This window comes from Mustelus asterias, chromosome 2 (genome assembly GCF_964213995.1).
Source record: "Mustelus asterias chromosome 2, sMusAst1.hap1.1, whole genome shotgun sequence".
Classification (NCBI taxonomy): Eukaryota; Metazoa; Chordata; class Chondrichthyes; order Carcharhiniformes; family Triakidae; genus Mustelus; species Mustelus asterias.
In genome coordinates this window covers 12,296,657-12,324,143 of record NC_135802.1, presented here as the reverse complement: position 1 = coordinate 12,324,143, position 27,487 = coordinate 12,296,657, and the positions used below count along the sequence as shown (strand labels likewise).

Genomic DNA, 27,487 nt, shown 5'->3' with positions numbered 1-27,487 from the left:
CAGAGCTTCAGACAAACATTCCTTGAAAATCCTCCACTTTCCTTCGGTACTTTTCCCCAAGAATGCCTCCTTCCAATTTACCCGTCTAATTTCCTCCCTGATGACACTGTATTTCCCTTTACTCCAGAGAAACACTTTCCTAGCCTGCCTGATCCTATCTCTTTCCAATGCTATCGTGAAGGAGATAGAATTATGATCGCTATCCCCAAGATGCTCACCCACCGAGAGATCCTCCACCTGTCCAGGTTCATTAGCCAGCACCAGATCAAGTACATAATTAAGGACCCCACGCATCCCAGACATACTCTCTTCCACCGGAAAAAAGATAAAGTCTGAGGTCACGTACCAAGAACAGCTTCTTCCCTGCTACCATCAGATTTTTCATAGAAGCCCTATAGTGCAGAACTGAAGGAAGCCATTTGGCCCATCAAGTCTGCACCAACCACAATCCCACCCAGACCCTACTTCCGTAACCCCACGCATTTACTCTACTAATCCCTCTGACACTCGGGTCAAATTAGCATGGCCAATCAACCTAAGTAAGAAGTCACACACCAAGTTAAAGTCCAACAGGTTTATTTGGTAGCACAAGCTTTCGGAGCACTGCCCCTTCGTCAGGTGAGTCACCTGAAGAAGGAGCAGTGCTCCGAAAGCTTGTGCTACCAAATAAACCTGTTGGACTTTAACCTGGTGTTGTGAGACTTTTTACTGTGCTTATCCCAGTCCAATGCCGGCATCTCCACATCCTGGCAATCAACCTAACCCACACATCTTTTTTGAATGGACTTACCATATATTAGGTCGATCTTTCGCTATAACTTTGCAATGACTACCTTTCCTTTCCTTCTCCCATACGTACGATACGTACAGTATAGCACGCAAGAAACAATACTTTTCATCGTATCCCAATACATGTGACAATAATAAATCAAATCAGACTATAATGAATGGCAGAGCAGGCTCAAAGGGCCAAATGACCAACTGCTGCTTCTATCTTTTATGTTTCTATGAAAGTGCTGTGAAGCATCACCTTCCTCTTTGAAAGCTCATTGCATGCAGTTGCCTGTAATTTTTAATTCCAAACCCTCTTCAGAATTACCTAAGTTGACTCTCTTCCAATTGAGAGCTGCCAACATTTATCACTGTGTGCAGACATAGTGATTACAATCCCATTACTGCCTGACCCATCCATCCAGCCAGCTCCTTCCTATTTTTGAATTTCCCGCCACCCTCAGAGCGCATGCTCAGTTCCCAGGGTGAAGCCACGTCACGAGTAGGGAGCGGGGGGCTGGTTAGATCTCGCGAGAGGTGGAGGGCGGGGTCACGTGTCTCACTCCCTCCTCCTCCTCCTCTCCGGGAGAGTTGTTGACCAAGGGGAAGGCGGCCATATTTGTTTTGGTCCGATCGCCATTTATTAGGAAGGCAGAACAGCTTACGCTGACGGGTCGGATGCACCGCTGAAGGATATTTTTCTCAAACAAAAAAAAAGCTCCTAAGGATCAGTGAGGCTGAGCCCGATTTGATTTGGTTCCAGCGGGTACGTTCGGTGTTTCTCCTCCCCTCTCCCCGCCGCGGGGAGCAGGACCGAGCGCCCGCCAACGACCGCCAGAACTACAACCCCCGGCATGCCCTGTGGCCGGCGGCGCAAGCGCGATGACCCCACCCCGCACTGCGCACGCGCAACCCCAATGGGCCATCAATGAGAAGAAAAAGGTGAGATAATGTAACCAAATCACTGTTTATTTCAGTGTGATATGTCCGAGTGTTCTTCAATTGCTCAGATTAAGTCTGTGCAGGTGTTTATGTGTGAGCTGAGGTGTGGTTAGGGAAGGGGGTTGGAAAGAAAGACCCTAAAGTGACCAGTGCAAGCTAACTTGCATTAATAAAGCTCCCAATACAATCTCAGGATGTAACAATGAGCTTCATAGAATGCCTACCGTGCAGAAGGAGGCCATTGGTCATGTTAAATTATCCCTTCGTGTCAGGGGGATTAGCAGGGTAAATACGTGGGGTAACGGGGATCGGGCCTGGGTGGAATCCCACCCTGGGAATCCCACCCAGGCCCTATCCCGGTTACCCCACGTATTTACCCTGCTAATCCCCCTGACACTAAGGGATAGTTTAACATGGCTAGTCAACCTAATATGCACATTTTTAGATTGTGGGAGGAAACTGGAGCACCTGGAGGAAACCCACGCAGACACGGGGAGAATGTGCGAACTCTGCAGACAGTCACCCAAGGCCGGAATTGAACCCGGGTCCCTGGCGCTGTGAGGTAGCAGTGCTAACCACTGTGCCACCGTGCCACCCTTGAAGCAGTTTGGAAATGTAATCACTGTTGCAGGAAATGTGAAGGCACCTCTTGCACTGCCAGCAGTCTTCTGCTAATAACCAGATAATCTGCTTTAATAGTATCGGCTGAGGGATAAATGTTGGCCATTACATTCGTGCATATTCCTTCCCACCGCACATTTTTCTCTGAGTAGTACAAAGAGAATTTTGTTTCTCCCCGTCTGAGATGACACGCATGTTTCTGTGTGTCAGCCGTGGTTGTACTCTCCGCTCTGGCTGGGAAAGGTTCAGAGTTCAATTCCCTCTCTGCGATCTGAGCACAAAAATCTAGGTTGACACTCCTCACTTAGTGCTGAGGGAGTGCTGCGTTACACACTTCTTTCAGATGAGACTTTAAACCGCATCTGTCATCAGGTGGCTGTAATAGATCCCACAGTGCTATTTTGAAGAGAGGCAGGGGAGTTATCCCTGGTGTCCTGATCAATATTTATCCCTCAATCAACATCAGAAAATTGATTGTCTGGCCATTACCATGTTGCTGCTGGCAGGAGCTTGCTATGCAAAAATTGGCTACTGTGTTTCCTAAGTTACAACAATAACTTAACTTCAAAAGTTCCTCATTTGCTGCAAAGTGTTTTGGGGTGATGTGAACTGCGCTATAGAAACACAAGTATTTTTTACCATAAAGTTAAAAGTTTATTTATTAATCAAAAGTAGGCTTACATTAACACTGCAATGAAGTTGCTGCGAAAATCCCCTAGTCGCCACACTCCGGCACCTGTTCGGGTACACTGAGGGAGAATTTAGCATAGCCAATTTACCTAACCTGCACATTTTTGGACTGGTGGGAGGAAACCCACGCAGACACGGGGAGAACGTGCAGACTCCACACAGACAGTGACCCAAGACCGGAATTGAACCCGGGTCCCTGGTGCTGTGAGGCAGCAGTGCTAACCACCGTGCCACCCCTGTGATAAATCTCTATGATTCTATAACATCTCATCTTTAAACAGCACCTCTGACTGTGTAGCGCTCCCTCAGTGCTCCCCTGAAGTGTTATTTGAGATTTTGTACTTGAAATCTCACTCCAGAAATTTCAGCACGAATCTGACTGGTATTCCAGTGCAGCAGTCGCCTTATTATCTGAGCGGCACATTGTGCGGTTGACACAGTATTGACTCTGGATGTGAGTGATATAATTGTGACAAAATAATTTTCAATGCTTTCATATATTGTGGATGAATTGGGTGTAAAACCTTTAAAAGGCTAAAAGCAGAGCAGTCCCTCTTAAAAGCTGCTGTTGTGATCAAAGGAGTAGAGCTTCAGGGGTGAGGCATACTTGCAGGAGAGTTCTTCATGTTCACATATTAATAGCAAGTTGTCAATGATCTGCGAGTGTAATATGATGCTTCTTATGAAAGTAACTGTCCAGCTGTTGCTCAGTGGTAGTACTCACCCACCCCTCCCACCCGAGTCGAATCACTGTCTAGACTTAAGCACATTATCTAGGCTGACACTTTTGGTGAGTAATGAGGGAATGCTGCACTATCTTTTGGCTGTGCCCTTAAACAAAGTAAGAAGTTTAACAACACCAGGTTAAAGTCCAACAGGTTTATTTGGTTGCAAAAGCTTGTGTGCAAAAGCTTGTGTGGCTTTTGCTACCAAATAAACCTGTTGGACTTTAACCTGGTGTTGTTAAACTTCTTACTGCCCTTAAACAAAGACCTTGTTTGGTCCCACTGATATAGCTTTAAACTATTTTGAGGAAGAGCCTAGCAGTTCCCGCTGGACAATATTTACCCCTCAATCACTAATCAATGTCCCAGTTCATTTATTTCATTGCTGTCCGACATGTGGAGTTTTTTCAAGGAGCAGCTACTGCGAGTCTGTGATAGGTATGTCCCTGTCAGGCAAGGAGGAATTGGTAGGGCTAGGGAACCGTGGTGCACCAAAAAAGTTTCTTTGTTGGTTAAAAAGAAAAAGGAGGCTTATGTTCGGATGAGACGTGAGCACTCGGGTAGTGCACTAGAAAGCTTTAGATTGGCTAAGAGGGAGTTGAAGAGCGAGCTTAGAAGGGCTAAAAGGGGACATGAGAAGACTTTGGCGGATAGGGTTAAAGAGAATCCTAAGGCGTTCTATAGGTATGTCAAGAACAGAAGGTTGGTTAGGGCAAGTTTAGGGCCAGTTATAGATGGCAGAGGGAAGTTATGTGTGGAACCGGAGGAGATTGGTGAAGCATTGAACCAATATTTCTCTTCGGTGTTCACGCAAGGGGACATGAATATAGCTGAGGAGGACACTGGGTTGCAAGGGAGTAGAATAGACAGTATTACAGTTGATAAGGAGGATGTGCAGGATATTCTGGAGGGTCTGAAAATAGATAAATCCCCTGGTCCGGATGGGATTTATCCAAGGATTCTCTGGGAGGCAAGAGAAGTGATTGCAGAGCCTCTGGCTCTGATCTTCAGGTCGTCGTTGGCCTCTGGTATAGTACCAGAAGATTGGAGGTTAGCGAATGTTGTCCCATTGTTTAAGAAGGGGAACAGAGACTTCCCCGGGAATTATAGACCGGTGAGTCTCACTTCTGTTGTCGGCAAGATGTTGGAAAAAATTATAAGGGATAGGATTTATAGTTATTTGGAGAGTAATGAATTGATAGGTGATAGTCAGCATGGTTTTGTGGCAGGTAGGTCGTGCCTTACTAACCTTATTGAGTTTTTTGAGAAAGTGACCAAGGAGGTGGATGGGGGCAAGGCAGTGGACGTGGTATATATGGATTTTAGTAAGGCGTTTGATAAGGTTCACCATGGTAGGCTTCTGCAGAAAATGCAGATGTATGGGATTGGGGGTGATCTAGGAAATTGGATCAGGAATTGGCTAGCGGATAGGAAACAGAGGGTGGTGGTTGATAGTAAATATTCATCATGGAGTGCGGTTACAAGTGGTGTACCTCAGGGATCTGTTTTGGGGCCACTGCTGTTTGTAATATTTATTAATGATCTGGATGAGGGTATGGTTGGGTGGATTAGCAAATTTGCTGATGACACCAAAGTCGGTGGTGTGGTAGACAGTGAGGAAGGGTGTCGTAGTTTGCAGGAAGACTTAGACAGGTTGCAAAGTTGGGCCGAGAGGTGGCGGATGGAGTTTAATGCGGAGAAGTGTGAGGTAATTCACTTTGGTAGGAATAACAGATGTGTTGAGTATAGGGCTAACGGGAGGACTTTGAATAGTGTGGAGGAGCAGAGGGATCTAGGTGTATGTGTGCATAGATCCCTGAAAGTTGGGAATCAAGTAGATAAGGTTGTTAAGAAGGCATATGGTGTCTTGGCGTTTATTGGTAGGGGGATTGAATTTAGGAGTCGTAGCGTTATGTTGCAACTGTACACAACTCTGGTGCGGCCGCACTTGGAGTACTGTGTGCAGTTCTGGTCCCCACATTACAGGAAGGATGTGGAGGCTTTGGAGAGGGTGCAGAGGAGGTTTACCAGGATGTTGCCTGGTATGGAGGGGAGATCCTATGAGGAGAGGCTGAGGGATTTGGGATTGTTTTCGCTGGAAAGGCGGCGGCTAAGAGGGGATCTTATTGAAACATATAAGATGATTAGAGGTTTAGATAGGGTGGATAGTGATAGCCTTTTTCCTCTGATGGAGAAATCCAGCACGAGGGGGCATGGCTTTAAATTGAGGGGGGGTAGTTATAGAACCGATGTCAGGGGTAGGTTCTTTACCCAGAGGGTGGTGAGGGATTGGAATGCCCTGCCAGCATCAGTAGTAAATGCGCCTAGTTTGGGGGCGTTTAAGAGATCCGTAGATAGGTTCATGGACGAAAAGAAATTGGTTTAGGTTGGAGGGTCACAGTTTTTTTTTAACTGGTCGGTGCAACATCGTGGGCCGAAGGGCCTGTTCTGCGCTGTAATGTTCTATGTTCTATGTTCTATGTTTCTGGGAGCTTGCTGTGCACCAACTGATTTTCAGTTTCCTACATTAAAACAATGGCTGCATCTCCAACCTATTTCATTGGCTGTAAAGTGCTTCACTGAAGTCATGAAAGGTGCTGTGTCAAATCCGCTCAGTATTCTGGCATCTTCCTGTGATTAAGGAAAAACTTGACACATATTTCTCTTGGGGGATTTGATGAATTGAGAATTCGGGGGTGCTTTCTTTTGTACAGAGAATTCTCTTGCCCTTTGCTGTGTTTGTTCTTTTAATTCGCTGTTGAGAAGTGGTGTTGGATTTTGCAGGGTACGTAAAGGTGGACAACTGTATCTAATATATTTGAATTTTCAAAAGTAACAGTGCCGTGCAAAAGGTTGTTGCACAGCACACATGCTCATGGAGTTGGAGGCGAGACATTGACATGGATTGAGGATTGGTGAACGGACAAAAAAACCAAGAGTAGTAACAAACAAGTCACTTTTCAGGTTGGCAGGCTGTTACTAGTAGTTTAAAGTTTATTTGTTAGTGTCACAAGTAGGCTTACGTTAACACTGTGGTGAAGTTACTGTGAAAATCCTCTAGTTGCCACACTCTGCCGTCTGTTCGGGTACACTGAGGGAGAATTTAGCATGGACTGTGGGAGGAAACTGGAGCACCTGGAGGAAACCCATGCAGACACGAGGAGAATGTGCAGACTCCGCACAGACAGTGACCCAAGCCAGGAATTGAACCCCAGCCCTTGGCGCCGTGAGGCAGCAGTGCTAACCACTGTGCCACCTTGCTATGTAGTAAGGCCCAGCCCCGGTTCCTCGCACTCCATTTTACAATCCATATTGATTACTTAGACAGAGGAACTGAGTGGAATGTATCCGAGTTTGCTGTTGATATAAAGCCTTTTGGAAATGTAGGGCGTGAGGAGGATGCAGCATGTCTTCAAATAGATGTGTTGGGTAGGATTTTCCAGTCTTGATACTGGTGGGCATCGTTGCAGGCAGAATGGGAAAATTTGGAGAGGGATAAAGACCAAGTTTAATTTGGCATCATGTTCAGCACAATATCGTGGGTCGATGGGCCTGTTCCTGTGCTGCACTGTTCTAATGACTTTTAACAGTGTGTCCAAATTTTCCCTGCCCGCGTCAATGCCCATTGAGGTCGGAAAATCCTGCCCGTTCTTTAGATATGTTCACTTTGAGATATGTTAAGTGGGTGAGCAAGAAGGTGGCAGTTGGAAATTATTGTGGGGAAATGTGAGGTTATTCTCTTTGTTCGGAAAAATCGACAAACATAATTTTGTTTTGGGTGGATAGTTGATTGAAGGAGGTGACTAGGTGTGTAGCTGAGGGCAGGGCAGTTGATGCAGTCTACATGGGCTTTTGACAAGCTCCAGCCTGGGAGACTGGTCAAGAAGGTAAGAGCCCATGGGATGGAGGGCACTTTGGCAAGTTGGATCCAAAATTGGCTTAGTGGCAAGAGGCAGGGTTCTGAGGAATGTGGAGGAAGAGAGAGATCTTGGGGTTCATATCCACAGATCTCTGAAGGTTGCCACTCAAGTGGATAGAGCTGTGAAGAAGGCCTATAGTGTGTTAGCTTTTATTAACAGGGGGTTGGAGTTTAAGAGCCGTGGGGTTATGCTGCAACTGTACAGGACCTTGGTGAGACCACATTTGGAATATTGTGTGCAGTTCTGGTCACCTCACTATAAGAAGGATGTGGAAGCATTGGAGAGAGTGCAAAGGAGATTTACCAGGATGCTGCCTGGCTTGGAGGGTAGGTCTTATGAGGAAAGGTTGAGGGAGCTAGGGCTTTTCTCTTTAGAGCGGAGGAGGTTGAGAGGTGACTTAATAGAGGTTTATAAGATGATGAGGGGGATAGTTAGACTGGATGCTCAGAGACTATTTCCTCGGGTGGATGTAGCTGTTACTAGGGGGCATAACTATAGGGTTCATGGTGGGAGATATAGGAGGGATGTCCGAGGTAGGTTCTTTACTCAGAGAGTGGTTGGGGTGTGGAATGGACTGTCTGCTGTGATAGTGGAGTTGGACACTTGAGGAACTTTCAAGCGGTTATTGTTTAGGCACATGGAGCACAGCAGAATGATAGGGAGTGGGATAGCTTGATCTTGGTTTCGGACAAAGCTCGGCACAACATCGAGGGCCGAAGGGCCTGTACTGTGCTGTACTGTTCTATGTTCTTTTCTATGCTCTCAGCTGAAAGATTTTCACGTTAAGCTGATCTTCATTAGGTAATGATCGCTTAAAGTAATTTGTAAAAAACAATGACTGGGTTAGGAAACGTGAGTTTGAATGTTGGTTACATTCTTTGGCTGAACGTGAACTGTTGATTGCTGATGATGTCCATTTATCTCGGGCAACGCTGGACTACACCTGGGGTGGATGTCACTTCTGTGCTGAACATTGTCAGTTGAGGCTGTAAAGGCTGATCTTTGAGTGGCAGTCCCTTCTGCAGCTGACACAGATGAATGGTGTTGGCCTGAGGCTGACTGATGTTTCTTCCTTCCGCCCGTCCCTCCCTTCCTCCTCATTTCTTTTATCCTCTGCTTTTCCATGCCCTTCTTGGCTGCTTGGCTCCAGGCACTGGCCAGCAGCAAGGAAGTCCCATGCATCGACGCTAATCCTGGCTGCTGGCATTTTTCCTTGTATGCTCAACTTGGGTGATCTGGCGGTCTTGTTTTTTTAAATTCATTCATGGGACATGGCCATTTAGTGCCCATCCCTACTTGCCCGAGGGCTGTTGAGAGTTAACTACATTGCTGTGGCTCTGGAGTCCCATGTAGGCCAGATCAGGTAAGGATGGCAGATTTCCTTCCCTAAAGGACAAAAAGAAAAGAGAGGCGTATGGTAGGTCCAGGCAGCTAAAAACGGAGGGAGCTCTGGAGGAGTACAAAGAAAGTAGGAAAGAACTCAAACGGGGAATTAGAAGAGCAAAAAGGGGTCACGAAATGTTCTTGGCAGACAGGATTAAGGAGAATCCCAAGGCATTTTATTCATACATTAGGAACAAAAGGGTTGTCAGGGAAAAAATCGGACCTCTCGGGGACAAAAGTGGGGAATTATGCTTGGAGCCCAAAGAAGTAGGGGAGATCCTAAATGAATACTTTGCGTCGGTATTCACAAAGGAGAGGGATGTGTTGACTGGGAGTGTCTCGGAGGGGAGTGTTGAACCGTTGGAGAAAATCTCCATTACAAAGGAGGAAGTGTTAGGTTTGTTAGAGAATTTAAAGACCGACAAATCCCCAGGGCCTGATGGAATCTATCCAAGGCTGCTCAGGGAGACGAGAGATGAAATCGCTGGGCCCCTGACGCAAATCTTTGTCTCGTCACTGGACGCAGGTGAGGTCCCAGAGGCTTGGAGGATAGCTAATGTGGTCCCGTTATTTAAGAAGGGTAGGAAGGATAACCCGGGTAATTATAGGCCGGTGAGCTTGACGTCCGTGGTGGGGAAGTTGTTGGAGAAGATTCTTAGAGATAGGACGTATGCGCATTTAGAAAGGAATAAACTCATTAACGATAGTCAGCATGGTTTTGTGAGAGGGAGGTCATGCCTCACTAACCTGGTGGAGTTTTTTGAAGAAGTGACCAAAATGGTTGACGAGGGAAGGGCCATGGATGTCGATCTATATGGACTTTAGTAAAGCGTTTGACAAAGTCCCTCATGGTAGGCTGGTGAAAAAGGTTGGATCTCATGGGATAAAGGGGGAGGTGGCTAGATGGGTGGAGAACTGGCTTGGTCACAGAAGACAGAGGGTGGTAGTGGAAGGGTCTTTTTCCGGCTGGAGGCCTGTGACTAGTGGTGTTCCGCAGGGCTCTGTATTGGGACCTCTGCTGTTTGTGATTTATATAAATGATCTGGAAGAAGGTGTAACTGGGGTGATCAGTAAGTTTGCGGGGCATAGAGTATAAAAGTTGGGGTCTGATGTTGCAGATGTATAGAACGTTGGTTCGGCCGCATCTGGAATACTGCGTCCAGTTCTGGTCGCCACACTACCAGAAGGACATGGAGGCTTTGGAGAGAGTACAGAGGAGGTTTACCAGGATGTTACCTGGTATGGAGGGGCTTAGTTATGAGGAGAGATTGGGTAAACTGGGGTTGTTCTCCCTGGAAAGACGGAGGATGAGGGGTGACTTAATAGAGGTGTATAAAATTATGAAAGGCATAGATAGGGTGAACGGTGGGAAGCTTTTCCCCAGGTTGGTGGTGACGTTCACGAGGGGTCATAGGTTCAAGGTGAAGGGGGGGAGGTTTAACACAGATATCAGAAGGACGTATTTTACACAGAGGGTGGTGGGGGCCTGGAATGCGCTGCCAGGCAAGGTGGTGGAGGCAGACACACTGGGAACGTTTAAGACTTATCTAGACAGCCATATGAACGGAGTGGGAATGGAGGGATACAAAAGAATGGCCTAGTTTGGACCAGGGAGCGGCGCGGGCTTGGAGCGCCGAAGGGCCTGTTCCTGTGCTGTATTGTTCTTTGTTCTTTGACATCAGTAAACCAGATGGGTTTCCCCGCCCCCGGTTGTTTTCCTTAGAACAGAGAAGGTTGAGGGGGGAATCTTCCTTTTATTGCTCCAAGGTATACAGACCCAGACTATTTAGTCTCTCTTGATAGGACAACCCTCTTATCCCACGAATTTACCTGGTGAATCTCCTTTGGACTGCCTCCAATGTTGCTATATCCCTTTTTAGGTAAGGGGACCAAAACTTATTCCAGATGAGGCCTCACCAACACCCTGCACAATTGCAACAAAAGGTCCCTATTTTTAAACTCAAGCCCTTTGCAATAAAGGCCAAAATACCATTTGCTTTCTTAAATATTTGTTGGACTTTCCTGCTAGCTTTTTGTGATTCATGCATTAGAACACCTAGATCCCTCTGTACTTCACTCACCAGCAATCTCTTTCCATTTCAATAATAATCTGCCTTTTGATTCCTCCTCTCGGCATGACCTCACACTTCTCCGCATGAAACTCCCGTTTTCACCCAGTCACCCAATCTCTCTATTTGCCGTTGCAGGATCAAAATATCCTCATCACAACATGCCCTTCACCTAACTTAGCATCATCAGCAAATTTGAAAACCTTGCTGGCCAAGAATGAATCCCTGTGGTGGTCCACTAGTTATGTCGATGCTGAAATATAGTGACTTTTCAAAGATTTGTTTGAACCATCGTGTGATGTCTATGTGTATATTGTCTGATGTTGCTGGCGCTGTTCTGATTTTTGATACTGTGCCTATGTGCTTTGCACTGTATGGCAGTGAAAGTAAATAAATAAAGATGGTGCCAAAGCAGACTGACGTCATGCTGCCTCCATTTGCCACTTGGTGTTCCTTAGGAATGTAGGAATGGAATATAGGAGCAGCAGTAGGCCTTTTGTCCCCTCGAACCTGTTCTTCCATTCAACTAGTCCATGGCTGACCTTGTACCTCAATATCATCTTCCTGCGCTATCCTGGCATCCAAGTGGCCTCCCACCTTTGGGATTCTATGACTCTATGTAGGCTCATGCAGGCATACTGTTGTTCCATGGGCACACCCGCGTACTGTTGTTCCATGGGCACACCCGCGTACTGTTGTTCCATGGGCACACCCACGTACTGTTGTTCCATGGGCACACCCGCGTACAGTTGTTCCATGGGCACACCCACGTACCTCATCCATGAACCTGTTTTTTTAATGTGTGATACAGGCTGTGACTTCAGACTTTGGAGAACCACACAGCAGAATGCCGTCCATTACACAACACCCCCACCCTTCACTTTATAGTAGAGGACCACTTGGAGTGGGGCCCTGGCTGATTTTCCCATGCCTAGTGGAGAACACCATCATCTCCAAGGTCCCCATTCTAGTAGCACACCGTCAGAGATAGCATCAATGTTAAACTGCATAAGGAAGCCATTCTATCCATTGCAACTGGGTGGATCCAAGAGATATCCAATGAGTCCCATTCAAACAGTTACTGATGTTCCTTCATTGTTGGTGGGGTTGTGGATAGTCTGGAGGGATGTCAGAAGTTACAGAGGGGCATAGATAGGATGCAAGACTGGGCGGAGAAGTGGCAGATGGACTTCAACCCAGATAAATGTGTAGTGGTCCATTTTGGCAGGTCAAATGGGATGAAGGAGTACAATATAAAGGGAAAGACTCTTAGGACTGTAGAGGATCAGAAAGACCTTGGGGTCCGGGTCCATAGGACTCTAAAATTGGCCCGCAGGTGGAGGAGGTGGTTAAGAAGACGTATGGTGTGCTGGCCTTTATCAATCGAGGAATTGAGTTTAGGAGTCCAGGGATAATGATGCAGCTATAAAAGACCCTTGTCAGACCCCACTTGGAGTACTGTGCTCAGTTCTGGTCGCCTCATTACAGGAAGGATGTGGAAAAGATTGAAAGGGTGCAGAGGAGATTTACAAGGATGTTGCCTGGATTGAGTGGCATGTCTTATGAGGATAGGCTGAGGGAGCTTTGTCTTTTCTCCCTGGAGAGACGTAGGATGAGAGGAGACCTAATAGAGGTACATAAGATGTTGAGAGGCATAGATCGGGTGGACTCTGAGGCTTTTTCCCAGAGTGGAAATGGCTGCTACGAGAGGACACAGGTTTAAGGTGCTGGGGGGTAGGTACAGGGGAAATGTTAGGGGGAAGTTTTTCACACAGAGGGTGGTGGGCGAGTGGAATCGGTTGCCGTCAGTGGTGGTGGAGGCAAACTCAATAGGGTCTTTTAAGAGACTCCTGGATGAGTACATGGGACTTAATAGGATGGAGGGTTATAGGTAGGCCTAAAAGGTAGGGATATGTTCGACACAACTTGTGGGGCTGAAGGGCCTGTTTTGTGCTGTAGTTTTTCTATGTTTCTATTGTTGCAAAACTCCTTACCTTCTAGTACTATTGGACATGGGAACCTACGAAATAGGAGCAGAAGTAGGCCATTTGGCCCCTTGAGTCTGGTCTGCCATTCAGTAAGACGTTGGCCGGTCTTGTTTGTGTTGAGTTCCACATTCCCCATCCTTTGATTCCCTTGCCTAACAAGAATCAATCTACTTCCACCTTAAAAATACTCAGTGACCCCCATCTCCACTGCCATCTGAGAAGGAGCTCCATCGTTGCACAACCCTCTGAGAGAAAAAAGTTCTTGTCATCTCTGTCCAACTGCCCCCTAGTTCCAGACTCACCCACAAGAGGAAGTGTCCTTTCCACATCCACCTTGTGAAGACTATTCAGAATCTTCTATACTCAATCAAGTCACCTCCTCACTCTTCTAAACTCTTGGAGTATCTTTACCACATACACCGGCAAAGAATCATAGAATCCTACAATGCAAAAGGAGGCCATTTGGCCCAGGACCTGGGTGGGATTGTGGTCGGTGTAGACTCATGAGAACATAAGAACTCGGAGCAGGAGTAGGCCACCTGGCCCCTTGAGCCTGCTCCGCCATTCAGTAAGATCATGGGTGATCTTTTTGTGGACTCAGCTCCACTTACCTGCCCGCTCACCATAACCCTTAATTCCTTTACTGTTCAAAGATTTATCTATCCTTGCCTTAAAAACATTTAATGAGGTAGCCTCAACTGCTTCACTGGGCAGGGAATTCCACAGATTCACAACCCTTTGTGTGAAGAAGTTCCTCCTCAACTCAGTCCTAAATCTGCTTCCCCTTATTTTGAGGCCATGCCCCCGAGTTCTAGTTTCACCCGCCAGTGGAAACAACTTCCCTGCTTCTATCTTATCTATTCCCTTCATAATCTTATATGTTTCTGTGAGATCTCGGTGGGTTGAATGGCCTCCTTCTGCACTGTAGGGATTCTATGAATGTCAGGAACATCTGTATCCCTAGGATAAGACACCTGAGGTTAATTGAAGCGACTTGACTAATCTTGGCAGGAATCCTGACACCTTATGGTTCGTGCACTGAGTCTCTGGAAGGGATGCCTACTGATAAGTGTTCTGTTTGTCATTTCAGCGGTAGCCTTCATGAATACTAAGGAAGACCATGTCGATGATCCTGTTTGCCTATGTGGTCCGGGTGACGGATGGGCTTCCGCTCTCTGCTTCTTCAGACTTTGAGTACAGCAGGGAGCTGCAAGAGTGCAAAAAGCAGCTGAAGATTGTGTCTAAAATGCTTGGGCAGTTTCCTGGCCGTGGTACCGTGAAGAGCAATCAGCTTCACATACAGTGAGTATATCATTGCACACATCAGCAACGTGACCACTATAAGTGGCTTGCTGTACTTAACTGACTGCCTGGAACCAGTGCTTCCAGATTCTTTTGAAGTCTAAAGTGTCGTGAATCGGAACGGTTGAGATACAATCTTAAACTCGAGCGTCAGTATCCCATTCCGATCATTCCTCCACGATGCAGCTGAGTAAGTTCAGTGATGCCAGCTCGTAAACAGAAAATACCGGAACTAAGTCTGGGGTGGCACAGTGGTTAGCACTGCTGCCTCACACCTCCAGGGACCCGGGTTTGATTCCCGACTTGGGTCACTGTCTGTGTGGAGTTTGCACGTTCTCCCTGTGTCTGCGTGGGTTTCCTCCGGGTGCCCCGGCTTCCTCCCACAGTCCAAAGATGTGCAGGTTAGGTGCACTGGCCGTGCTAATTTGCCCCTTAGTGTCCCAGGATGCGTAGGTTAGAGGGATTAGCGGGGTAAATATGGAGGGTTGCGGGGATAAGGCCTGGGTGGGATTGTTATGATGGTCCGAATGGCCTCCTTCTGCACTGTAGGGATTCTATAGTTCAAGTCAGCGGGCCAGGCAGCAACTGTGGAGAGATAAACAGGGTTGTTGTTTCAGGGCTGTGTGACCTTGGGTGGAATTTTCCTGTCTGCCACAGGAATTGTAGCGGTAGGACACGGACCATCCAAAGGTCTGTTCACCTCGGGTGGGATTTTCCGGTTTTGGGGCGAGCGTGGCTGGAAAATCCCACCCCTTGTGTCCGAGATGTTTTCTCCGTTTCCTGCTGATGGTCCTTGCAGCGTTGCTTGCATTTTCTGTTCATGTTTCAGATTTCCAGCATCTGGAGTATTTTGCCTTTGTCGCAGTGATGGGTGCTGCACTGCCCGCTGCTCTGTGCCAAGCTATCAGGTCACTTATTGAGCAGGAACATAGGAACAGGAGTGGGCCATTCAGCCCATCGGGCCTGCCCTGTCATTTAATACGATCATGGCTGATCAATGCCTTTTACACTCACGATCTGTTCTGGTCTGCTGCCGAGTACGAAACAAAAAGAAATAATTATAATGCCAGCGGAGGTACCTGGCCTTCCCTGGCTGTGCCCGCTTTTCTCCACAGTGCCCTCCACCCTCCCCGTAAATATCAGACCACTCTTTCCATAGAATCCTACGGTGCAGAAGGAGGCCATTCAGCCCATCGAGTCTGCACCGACCACGATCACACCCAGGCCCTCTCCCCCTAACCCCATGCATTTACCCTAGCTCGTCCCCCTGACACTAGGGTCAATTTAGCATGGCCAATCCACCAAACCTGCACATCTTTGGAGTGTGGGAGGAAACCGGAGCACCCGGAGGAAACCCACGCAGACACTGGGAGAACGTGCAGACTCCACACAGTGACCCGAGGCCGGGAATCGAACCCAGGTCCCTGGCGCTGTGAGGCAGCAGTGCTAACCACCGGCCCACTTTCCAACATTTTAAATTCATAGATAACTGGGAAATCTTCAAGTCAGGATGGCAACTGTACAGAAAGGATGGGTTACACCTTAACTGGAAGGGAGCAAATATCCTGGCTGGGAGTTTTGCTAGAGTGTTCCGGCAGGATTTAAACTAGTGTGGCAGGGGGGTGGGGAACAAAACAGTAGATCAGTAAATACTGAGGCTGGGGTTGAGCTGGGGGCCAGGGCAAGGCTAGCAAAGAAGAGGAGTACTCTGGAGGAGGATGACCTGAGTGGGCCTGGAGGTCTGGAGTGCATCTGCTTCAATGCGAGGAGCGTAACGGGTAAAACAGACGAACTTAGGGCCTTAATGCTTATGCGGAATTTGGATGTGGTTGCGGTGACGGAAACTTGGTTAAAAGAAGGACAGGACTGGCAGCTGAATATTCCGGGGTATAAGTGTTTTAGGCGAGACAGAGGAGGGGCTAAAAAAGGTGGGGGAGTAGCGATATTAGTTAAGGAGCATATTACCGCGGTGCAGAGGGTAGACAACTTAGAGGGGTCATGTACTGAGTCGCTGTGGGTGGAACTCAGAAACAGGAAGGGTGCAGTCACTATGCTGGGGGTGTACTACAGACCACCCAACAGCCCACGGGAAGTGGAGGAAAGGATATGTCAGGAGATTCTGGATAGGTGCAGAAAAAATAGGGTTGTTGTAGTGGGGGACTTTAATTTCCCTGGCACAGACTGGAAAGTGCTTAGAGCTGGGGGTCTGGACGGGGAGGAATTTGTAAAATGCGTACTGGAAGGTTCTTTGGAACAGTATGTAGATAGCCCGACTAGAGAGGGGGCTATACTGGACCTAGTTCTGGGAAATGAGCCCGGTCAGGTCGTCAAAGTTTCGGTAGGGGAACATGTGGCAAATAGTGACCACAACTCTGTTAACTTTAGGATAGTAATGGACAAGGATGAGTGCTGTCCTACGGGCAGGGTGCTAAATTGGGGGAAGGCTAACTATAGCCGGATTAGGCAGGAATTGGTGGATGTTGATTGGGAGAGGATGTTCGAGGGTAAGTCCGCGTCTGGCATGTGGGAGTCTTTTAAGGAACTATTGATAAGGCTGCAGGATAGGCATGTGCTTGTAAAAAGGAAAGATAGGAAAGGTAGGATTCGAGAGCCGTGGATAACCAGGCAAATTGAGGATCTGATTAAAATGAAAAGGGAGGCGTACGTTAAGTCCAGGCAACAGAAAACAGATGGAGCTCTGGAGGAATACAGAGAGAGTAGGAAAAAACTCAAACGGGGAGTTAGAAGGGCAGAAAGAGGTCACGAGATGTTCTTGGCAGGCAGGATTAAGGAGAATCCTAAGGCATTCTATTCATACTTTAGGAACAAAAGAGTTGTCAGGGAGAAAATCGGACCTCTCAGGGACAAAGGAGGGGAATTATGCTTAGAACCCAAGGGAATCGGGGAGATCCTAAATGAATACTTTGCATCGGTATTCACGAAGGAGAGGGGCATGTTAACCGGGAGTGTCTCGGAGGGAGGTGTTGACCCGTTAGAGAAAATCTCCATTACAAGAGAGGAAGTGTTAGGTTTTTTTAGGGAACATTAAAACTGACAAAGCCCCAGGGCCTGATGGCATCTATCCTCGACTGCTCAGGGAGGCGAGAGATGAAATTGCTGGGCCTCTGACGGAAATCTTTGTCGCTTCTTTGGACACGGGTGAGGTCCCTGAGGATTGGAGGATAGCGAATGTGGTCCCGTTGTTTAAGAAGGGTAGCAGGGACAACCCAGGAAATTATAGGCCGGTGAGCTTGACGTCCGTGGTAGGGAAGTTGTTGGAGAGGATTCTTAGAGACAGGATGTATGTGCATTTAGAACGGAACAATTTCATTAGTGACAGACAGCATGGTTTTGTAAGAGGGAGGTCGTGCCGTACAAATTTGGTGGAGTTTTTTGAGGAAGTGACAAAAACGGTTGATGAAGGAAGGGCCGTGGATGTCGTCTATATGGATTTCAGTAAGGCATTTGACAAAGTCCCACATGGCAGGTTGGTTAAGAAGGTTAAGGCTCATGGGATACAAGGAGAAGTGGCTAGATGGGTGGAGAACTGGCTTGGCCATAGGAGACAGAGGGTAGTGGTGGAAGGGTCTTTTTCCGGCTGGAGGTCTGTGACCAGTGGTGTTCCGCAGGGCTCTGTACTGGGACCTCTGCTATTTGTGATATATATAAATGATTTGGAAGAAGGTGTAACTGGTGTAATCAGCAAGTTTGCGGATGACACGAAGATGGCTGGACTTGCGGGTAGCGAAGAGCATTGTCGGGCAATACAGCAGGATATAGATAGGCTGGAAAATTGGGCGGAGAGGTGGCAGATGGAGTTTAATCTGGATAAATGCGAAGTGATGCATTTTGGAAGAAATAATGTAGGGAGGAGTTATACAATAAATGGCAGAGTCATCAGGAGTATAGAAACACAGAGGGACCTAGGTGTGCAAGTCCACAAATCCTTGAAGGTGGCAACACAGGTGGAGAAGGTGGTGAAGAAGGCATATAAAGAACAAAGAACAAAGAACAGCACAGCACAGGAAACAGGCCCTCCAGCCCTCCAAGCCTGTGCCGCTCCTTGGTCCAACTAGACCAATCGTTTGTATCCCTCCATTCCCAGGCTGCTCATATGGTATGCTTGCCTTTATAGGACGTGGTATAGAGTATAAAAGCTGGAGTCTGATGATGCAGCTGTATAGAACGCTGGTTAGGCCATATTTGGAGTACTGCGTCCAGTTCTGGTCGCCGCACTACCAGAAGGACGTGGAGGCGTTAGAGAGAGTGCAGAGAAGGTTTACCAGGATGTTGCCTGGTATGGAGTGTCTTAGCTATGAGGAGAGATTGGGTAAACTGGGGTTGTTCTCCCTGGAAAGACAGAGAATGAGGGGAGATCTAATAGAGGTGTACAAGATTATGAAGGGGATAGATAGGGTGAACGGTGGGAAGCTTTTTCCCAGATCAGAAGTGACGTTCACGAGGGGTCACGGGCTCAAGGTGAGAGGGGCGAAGTATAACTCAGATATTAGAGGGATGTTTTTTACACAGAGGGTGGGGGGGGCCTGGAATGCGCTGCCAAGTAGGGTGGTGGAGGCAGGCACGCTGACATCGTTTAAGACTTACCTGGATAGTCACATGAGCAGCCTGGGAATGGAGGGATACAAACGATTGGTCTAGTTGGACCAAGGAGCGGCACAGGCTTGGAGGGCCGAAGGGCCTGTTTCCTGTGCTGTACTGTTCTTTGTTCTTTGTATTAGTGTTTTTTGGTTTAATTCTGTGACCATTATGTTGCCAGTCCCTGACGACTCAAAACAATCCTCTTACTGGTTACCGTGTCTGAGATCTCCAGTAGGCACCCCCCCTCACACCTTCACCGTACCAGCTTCAGTGAATAGAGTCAGAATTCGCTCAAGAATTTAGAGCAGGAATGGGCTGTTTGGACCCTGGAGGCTGCTTCGCCATTTGATAAGATCATGATTGTAACCACAGCTCCACTTTCCCTCTCCCCATAAACCTCGACTTCAAAAAACTCTGTCTAACTCAGCATATATCGAGTGGCCCAGCCTCCACTGCTCTCTGCGGAAGAGAATTCCACAGGTGAAATAGAAGAAAAAAATTCTCTTTATCTCAGTTTAAAAATTAGGGGTCTCCATTTTAAGGCAATGTCCTTTAGTTCTAGACTCATTCACAAGGGGAAACATCCTCTCAGCATCCACCTTGTCCCGTTCCCTTCTATGTTTCAATAACATCACCTCATTCTTCTAAACTCCAATGGGTACAGGCCCAACCTGTCCAACCTTTCCTCATAAGATAACTCCTTCATCCTAGGAATCAATCTGAACTGCTTCTAACGACAAACTGTTTTAAGTCAGGAGACCAGAACTGTGCACTGTACTCCAGGTACGGTCTAATTAGGGCACTGTACAAAGTCTTCAAGCTTGTATTCTTACCAAAACCTTTCATCTCTAGTACTGGCTTAGTAAGTCTACGCTGTACCTTTTCCATTCCTTCCTGTGATGAACAGCACAAGACTACACATGTTACGGCATGGTGGCACAGTGATTAGCACTGCTGCCTCACTGCACCATGGACCCGGGTTCAATTCCGGCCTCAGGCTACTGTCTGCGCGGAGTCTGCACATTCCCCCCGTGTCTGTGTGGGTTTCCTCTGGGTGCTTCAGTTTCCTCCCACAGTCCAAAGATGTGCAGGTTAGCTGGATTTGCCTTGTCAAATTGTCCCTCAGTGTCAGGGAGACTAGCAGGGTAAATACATGGAGTTACGGGCGTAGGGATTGTGGTCGGAGCAAACCTGATGGGCCGAATGGCCTCTTTCTGCACTAGGGAATCTATGATTCTAATTTATGACATTGTATGAGTTTTGTTTCATTTATTCATAGGATGTGGGCATCGCTGGCTGGGCCAGTGTTTAATACCATCCCTAATTGCCCTTGAACTTAGTGGCTTGCTGGACCATTTCCAAGGACATTTAAGAGTCAACCACATTGATGTGGAGCGATGTAGCTCACACTTGGTAAGCGTTATAATGGCCACGGGGGATCGTCAGTAGATCTCCCTGTGGGTCTCGGAGTACGGTGGCATAGTGGTTAATACTGCTGCCACACAGCGCCAGGGAACCGGGATCGATTCCCAGCTTGGGTCTGTGTGGAGTTTGCACGTTCTCCCCGTGTGTGCGTGTGTTTCCTCCCACAGTCTGAAAGACGTGCTGGTTAGGTGCATTGACCCGAACAGGCGAACGAGTGTGGCGACTAGGGGAATTTCACAGTAACTTCATTGCAGTGTTAATGTAAACCTACTTGTGACTAATAAATAAACCTTACATTATGGGCTCCCCTCCCTGCAGAGGTTCGCCCAATAGGAAAGGAGCAGCAGGAATTTAAAATCAGATGTCTCTACCAGGGCTGGCAGCAAGAGGACTCGTGGGCTTGACCTGTGTACTGTAGCTGCAGCAGTATTTTTGGATATGTTTCTTGTATTTTTCCTGTAATTCACCCTCCCCCAACCCCCAATTCCTTGGATTAATTCTCCCTCTTTTCCTTCCCCCTCCCAGTTTTCTGAGCTCATGACTCTTTCCGTCCTAGCGGTGTAACAGGCTGTACTCCCCCGCTCCCTGTGGAATCCGCCTCTGATTGGGGAAGGCACGGAGGAGAATGTGAACTGACCCTTCTCTTTGGTCAGTAGCACCGAGTGTCAGTGGTTTAAGGATCAGTGCCGCTGCCTTGAGGGAGCAATTACAGACGGTGGATAATTGCGCTCCTGTGGCTTGTGTGGGCGGTGATAGAGAGCAAGCAACTGGAAAAGCAGCAACTGCGAGAATGAATTGTGAAGCATGTGAAAGAACAGGAAAATTAATTGCTTCAATTCTGTCCCCTCCAAATTCAGGAGCCAATTCACAGCAGAATTCTGATTGTACAGTATAAAGAGCCAGTAAGAATAATGTGCATTTATAAAGATGCTCTGTCGACAGCACCTTCCTTGGACCTCTACCCAAAAGTCCAAAGATGTGTGGGGTTAGGTTGATTGGCCATTCTAAATTGTCACTTAGTGTCAGGTTCGCAGACTAGCGGGGTAAATATGTGGGGCGGTGGGGATAGGGGCTGGGAGGGATTGTGGTCGGTGCAGACTCGATGGACTGAATGGCCTCTTCCTGCACTGTAGGGATTCTATGAAAAGTCCGAAGGCAGCAGACTCATGAGAGCACCACCTTCTGCAATTGCCCCTCCAAGTCAGTGGCTTGGAAATATGTTGTCCTTCCTTCACTGCTGCTGGGGCAATATCCCGGAACTCCCTCCCCGATAGCACTGTGGGTGTACAGGATCGAACACACCTGGACTGGGCAACTGGGGATGGGCATTAAATCCTGACCAACTAACGACGCCCATATCCCATGAACGAATATGTTTTAGAAACCTGTTTGGTAGTTTCATATAAGGAAACATTAAATGGCCAAAGGTTTGGGCAAAGAGATGGATTTAAAGGATCAGAGAGAGAGGTTGAAAAGCAGAGAGGTTTAGCGAAGCAGTTCCTCAGCTTAGAGGCTAGTCAGAACAAAGAAAGTTACAGCACAGGAACAGGCCCTTTGGCCCTCCAAGTCTGCACCGACCAAGCTGCCCGACTGAACTAAAACCCCTTACCCTTCCGGGGCCCATATCCCTCTATTCCCATCCTAAAAGGATCAGCTGAAAGCACAGTGCAAGCGAGGAATTAACATCACTCCATTTTGTGTGTTTGCATTACTATTCATCTCCACTCCCTGTGCTTGGCTCAATGCGCCAGCGTGTGAAACACAGTCTAATTTCTGTAAGCTGCAGAATAAAATAATGTGATTGTTTGTTTCACGGTGCCTTCAGCTGTGGGAAGCAGAGTTATGCCTTAAGTTATGCTCAAGTCTTTCCTCTTTATGAAAGTTTTAAAGCATCACCCCCAGGAAATATTTGAACGCTGTTCCATAATTGCATACAATAGTCAGATCGCATACTGTAATTAGACATCAGACATAATTCAATTAACAGTACTCCAGCATTCTAAGCTTGAGTAAATGATTTTGGTTTTGTGAAACACTGCCGTCTTTATAGAATCTCTACAGTGCAGAAGGAGGCCATTCGGCCCATCAAGTCTGTACTGACCACAATCCCACCCAGGCCCTATCCCCATAACCCCATGTATTCACCCTAACTAGTCCCCCTGACATTAAGGGTCAATTTAGCATGGCCAATCCACCTAACCCGCAAATCTTTGGAGAGTGGGAGGAAACCGGAGCACCCGGAGGAAACCCACGCAGACATGGGGAGAACGTGCAGACTCCACGCAGACAGTGATTGTGCCTGGGTCCCTGGCGCTGTGAGCCAGCAGTGCCGCCACCGTGCTGCCCCCTATCTTTATTTCTTTATGAAATGGTAGATTTGGGACCTGATTGCAATTTCTATGCCTCTGACCATGCCTGTTTTGTGCTTTGATCACCTTTTTTGTAAATATGTTTTGGTGCTCTGAGCATTTTCTCCTCTGATGTATCATTGAGGATGTTGGCGGTGGAGCCAAATGAAGCTGCAGTTGTGTGTTGGTGCCCGAGCTGCAGAACGCCCAGGCTTTGACTAGAGATGGGCCTCTGTGTTATAATGAGCTTTTACCTTTTTATTTTGGATATCGATTCTTAAAGCAAAATGTAGTATTAAAAAAATTGAGATTCAACAGATAGGACGGGAATGTCGAACAAAAGATGAGCTACTTTTACAGCCTATGAGACCCACTCTGGTGCTGCAAGATCTCAGCTGACATGTCCAGGCTAGCAGTCTCTCCCCAAAGTAAAACCCACTGGATTAAGTGAGACCAAACAGTTGCGGATCCAGTTTTTCCCAATTGAACTGGACCAGTTGTAGCAGACATCGAAACTTACTTTGTGGCTGATATGGCGTATTACCTGGTGCCTCTTTTACGATGCAAGATTTGGGGCGGCACGGTGGCACAGTGGTTAGCATTGCTGCCTCACAGCGCCAGGTACCCGGGTTCGATTCCCGGCTTGGGTCACAGTCTGTGTGGAGTCTGCACGTTCTCCCCGTGTCTGCGTGGGTTTCCTCCGGGTGCTCCGGTTTCCTCCCACAGTCCGAACGATGTGCTGGTTAGGGTGCATTGGCCATTCTAAATTCTCCCTCAGTGTACCCGAACAGGCGCCGGAGTGTGACGACTAGAAGATTTTCACAGTAACTTCATTGCAGTGTTAATGTAAGCCTACTTGTGAAACTAATAAATAAACTTTAACCTCTGGACTCTGCAGTATAATGTTCAGTTTTCATCATAGAAATATAGCAGAAGGCTCAGCTGATAATTTCAGTATTTAACTGAACACTGGAGCTACCCAACTTACAAAGGATTATATTTTAAGTTGTGCATTATCTAAGATATAAATTTATTCTTCCGTTTCAGTATTTTTAATGATCTTCACTCTTTCCCCAGTTTTACCTCTTCGCAGGGTATTGCCTACATGACCATCTGCTGTAGCTACTACCCCACAACCATGGCATTCTGCTTCTTAGAAGAACTTGGAATGGAGTTTGTTTCTTCCTTCGAGGTCGCAAAAATTCACGTGGTTTCGAGGCCCTACGCTTTCCTTGAATTTGGTTAGTCTTCTGCCTTTTTCCCCCCCCCCCCCCCCCCCCCCCCAACCGGTTGCCATTTCCAGCCTCTCAGCTTTCCGTCCCCTTTCCCTCTGGTAATTTACAGTAAGAAGTCGCACAACACCAGGTTAAAGTCCAACAGGTTTATTTGGAATCATGAGCTTTCGGAGTGTTGCTCCTTCGTCAAGTGAGTGGAGGTTAGTTCATAAACACGACATATATCGGCAAAGTCACAATTACGGATTGCAATGTGAAGAATGGTTGGAATGTGAATCTTTACAGATAATCAAGTCTTTACAGGTATGAACAGTGTGTGTGGAGAGAGGGATAATCACGGGTTTGTTGATTTGTGTTGTGAGACTTACTGTACCCACCCCAATCCAACACCGGCATCTCCACATTCCTGTTAATTCGGATCGCAGTCCATACCACCGATTTCTAAAATGTTTTGGCAACTTGACTGTCTGTTGCATTTGCCTCTGTCGTTTCTTTGTGTTGAGAGTCTATGTTGGAATTCACTAAGCCAGGCAGTTGCGGACTTTGCAATGGTTTCTTCAGCTACTTGTTAAAAATGTTGGTATCTCCGATGGCTGCAGTTTGAAAGTGAGTTTGCTGGGAGCCAGTTGTCAATGTACATGCAAATTAGTCTTTAGTTTAAGTGACCATGAAACCACTAGATTTTTGTAAACATCAAACTGGTTTACAAATTTTTTTTATTCGTGTATGAGACATGGGCGTCGCTGGCTGGCCAACATTTATTGCCCAACCTAGATGCCCGAGGGCAGTTAAGAGTCAACCACATTGCTGTGCCTCTAGAGTTACATGTAGGCCAGACCAGGTAAGGATGGCAGATTTCCTTCCCTGAAGGGCATTAGTGAACCAGATGGATTTTTCTGATAATTGACAATGGTTTCATGGTCATCAGTAGACTCTTAATTCCAGATTTGTTTATTATTGAATTCGGATTCCACCATCTGCCGTGGTGGGATTTGAACCCGGGTCCCCAGAACATCAGCTGAGCTTCTGGATTAATAGTCTAGTGATAGTACCACTAGGCCATCGCCCTTTTATGGAAGGAAACCTGTTGTCCAGTCTGGCTTGTATGTGACTTCAGTTCCACGCCGGAACTTAACTGCTTCGTGATGTGGCTGAGCAAGGCATTTGTTTAGTATCAAACCATTTTACACACACACACACACAAACCATTACACACACACACACAAACCATTACACACACACACACAAACCATTACACACACACACACACACAAACCATTACACACACACACACACTACAGCAGTTGAAGAAGATGGAAAGCCACCACCTACTTGGGGCCATAAAACCTGGTCTTTGATAGCATCTCACACATCCCAAGAATGAAATTTAAAAACAAATAGGTGAGGCAGTATATTGGTGGACTCTTATTTCTCCAGGTTCGTGACATTGTTGAAAATAAGGGACATGTTGAAGCCTTTTTTCCAGCAATAATCACTTTCTGCACCACCAAACGACGCTTCACTTCATTGTTTGTTCCCAAAACCTTTGACAGGAGCACAGTTGCCCCACCCCCCTCATCCCCCACCCCCCCCCCCCCCCCCCAACACACACACACACGCACAAAGGGAATGGGCAGCAGTGGGTTTCCTATCGAACCTTCTAGTAGAATGCAAGCTGAGAGAGTTCTTGAAAAAAAAACAACTAAATTTACTGTAACTGGATCGCACTGGAGGGGGTGCAGAGGAGATTCACCAGGATGCTGCCTGGGATGGAACATTTAAGTTATGAAGAGAGGTTGGGTAGGCTTAGGTTGTTTTCTTTGGAGCAGACAAGACTGAGGAGCGATCTGATTGAGGTGCTCAAGATTATGAGGGACGTGGACAGGGTTGATAGGGAGCAGCTGTTCCCTTTCAACTAAACTATCTTAGTTGAAGGGTCAGCTACGAGGGGACACAAGTTAAAAGTGAGGGTTGGGAGGCTTAAGGGGGTTTTGAGGAAAACCCTTTTTACCCAGGGGGTGGTGATGGTCCAGATATGCGCTGCCTGGGAGGGTGGTGGAGGCGGGATGCCTCACATCCTTTAAAAAGTATCTTGATGAGTACTTGGCATGTCGTAACATTCAGGGCTATGGGCCAAGTGCTGGCAAGTGGGATTAGGTGGGCAGGTCAGCAGGGCCTTTCATGTGTCGGTGCAGATTCGATGGGCCAAAGGCCCTCTTCTGCACTGTAGTATTCTGTGATTCTGTAACTGTCTCTTAACTTCTGTCACACGTTATTTTTCAGGTCAGACTAAGAGCAGTTCCTTGCCTATCCCCTCATCCCAAAAGAACTTTGTTTCTCTTGCACAGTGAGCTATGCAGCGGGAACTTCCCCGTGCCAGTTAAAAATCAGGGAATTTTACAGCTATTGTGCATGTGCTGGCTCTTTGGAATAGCTATGCAGCAGCCCCACTCTCCTGCTCTGTCCTTGTAGCCCTGCAATTTTCTGTTTCAAGTATCTATTTAATTCTGCATGGAAGTTACTATTAAATCAGCTTCCACTCGCCTTTCAACTGCAAATTAAATCTTTAGAAGGTGGGAATACCAGTGGTTGGGACCTTCCGAATTTTAGATAGCTGGGAAGGGAATCATTGTTAAATCTTATTTTATTAGAGGTGGCACAGTGCTTTCAGAGCGCTGCCCCTTCATCAGGTGAGTGCACGCGCTGATGAAGGAGTGGCACTCCGAAAGCTCGTGCTACCAAATAAACCTGTTGGACTTTAACCTGGTGTTGTGAGACTACTTACTGTGCCCACCCCAGTCTAACACCGGCAATTCCACATCAGTGTTAATTTAAGCCTACCCGTGACAATAATAAATAAACTTTAAACTTAAATCTTCTAAATTTAAAAAAGCTTTTCAACATATCCATAATTTTAATCGTTTTCCTTTGGTTTCATTCAGTATTACTGTGTCCCTTTAGTACATTTCTTTGTGATCACCTTTGCAGCTATCCTTAGTTAAAATGCATGAGCAGCTGGGAGTACTTGCTCACACTTGTTTTTGAAAAGGAAATATAAATAAGGCTTCCTGTGAGGTGAGAGATCTTCTATTTCTTGATTTTTTTTTTCTTGTCTGTCAGCTTTCTGGTCGTGAGCTGAGTTAAGATAAGTTATGTCACTGATGGGGTCCACATATCGTAGGTGGCTTCACTGAGTTTTTATTCATGGACCCTGAAGTGGGCCAACCACATTGCTGTGGTTCACCTGTAGGCCAGACCAGGTAAGGACAGAAGGTCTCCTTCCCTGAAGGACATTAATGAACTAGATGGGTTTTTGCAACAATCGACAGTGGTTTCATGGTTATCAGTGGGGTGGCACAGTGGTTAGCACTACTGCCTCACGGCGCCAGGGACCCGAGTTCCATTCCGGCCTTGGGTCACTGTGTGGAGTTTGCACGTTTTCCCCGTGTCTGCGTGGGTTTCCTCCCGG

At 47.1% G+C, this 27,487-nt stretch overlaps 1 protein-coding gene across 1 annotated transcript in view; it reads left to right on the top strand.

Moving 5' to 3' along the window:
* The first annotated feature begins 1,355 nt into the window (after window positions 1–1,355).
* sec22c (SEC22 homolog C, vesicle trafficking protein) overlaps window positions 1,356–27,487 on the top strand; it is a 46,335-nt gene continuing 20,203 nt past the window's right edge. The window contains exons 1-3 of the mRNA XM_078231606.1: window positions 1,356–1,713; window positions 14,200–14,411; window positions 23,861–24,024. Coding sequence (XP_078087732.1) covers window positions 14,230–14,411; window positions 23,861–24,024 — 346 coding nt within the window. The 5' untranslated portion in view covers window positions 1,356–1,713; window positions 14,200–14,229. The remainder of the gene's footprint in view (window positions 1,714–14,199; window positions 14,412–23,860; window positions 24,025–27,487) is intronic.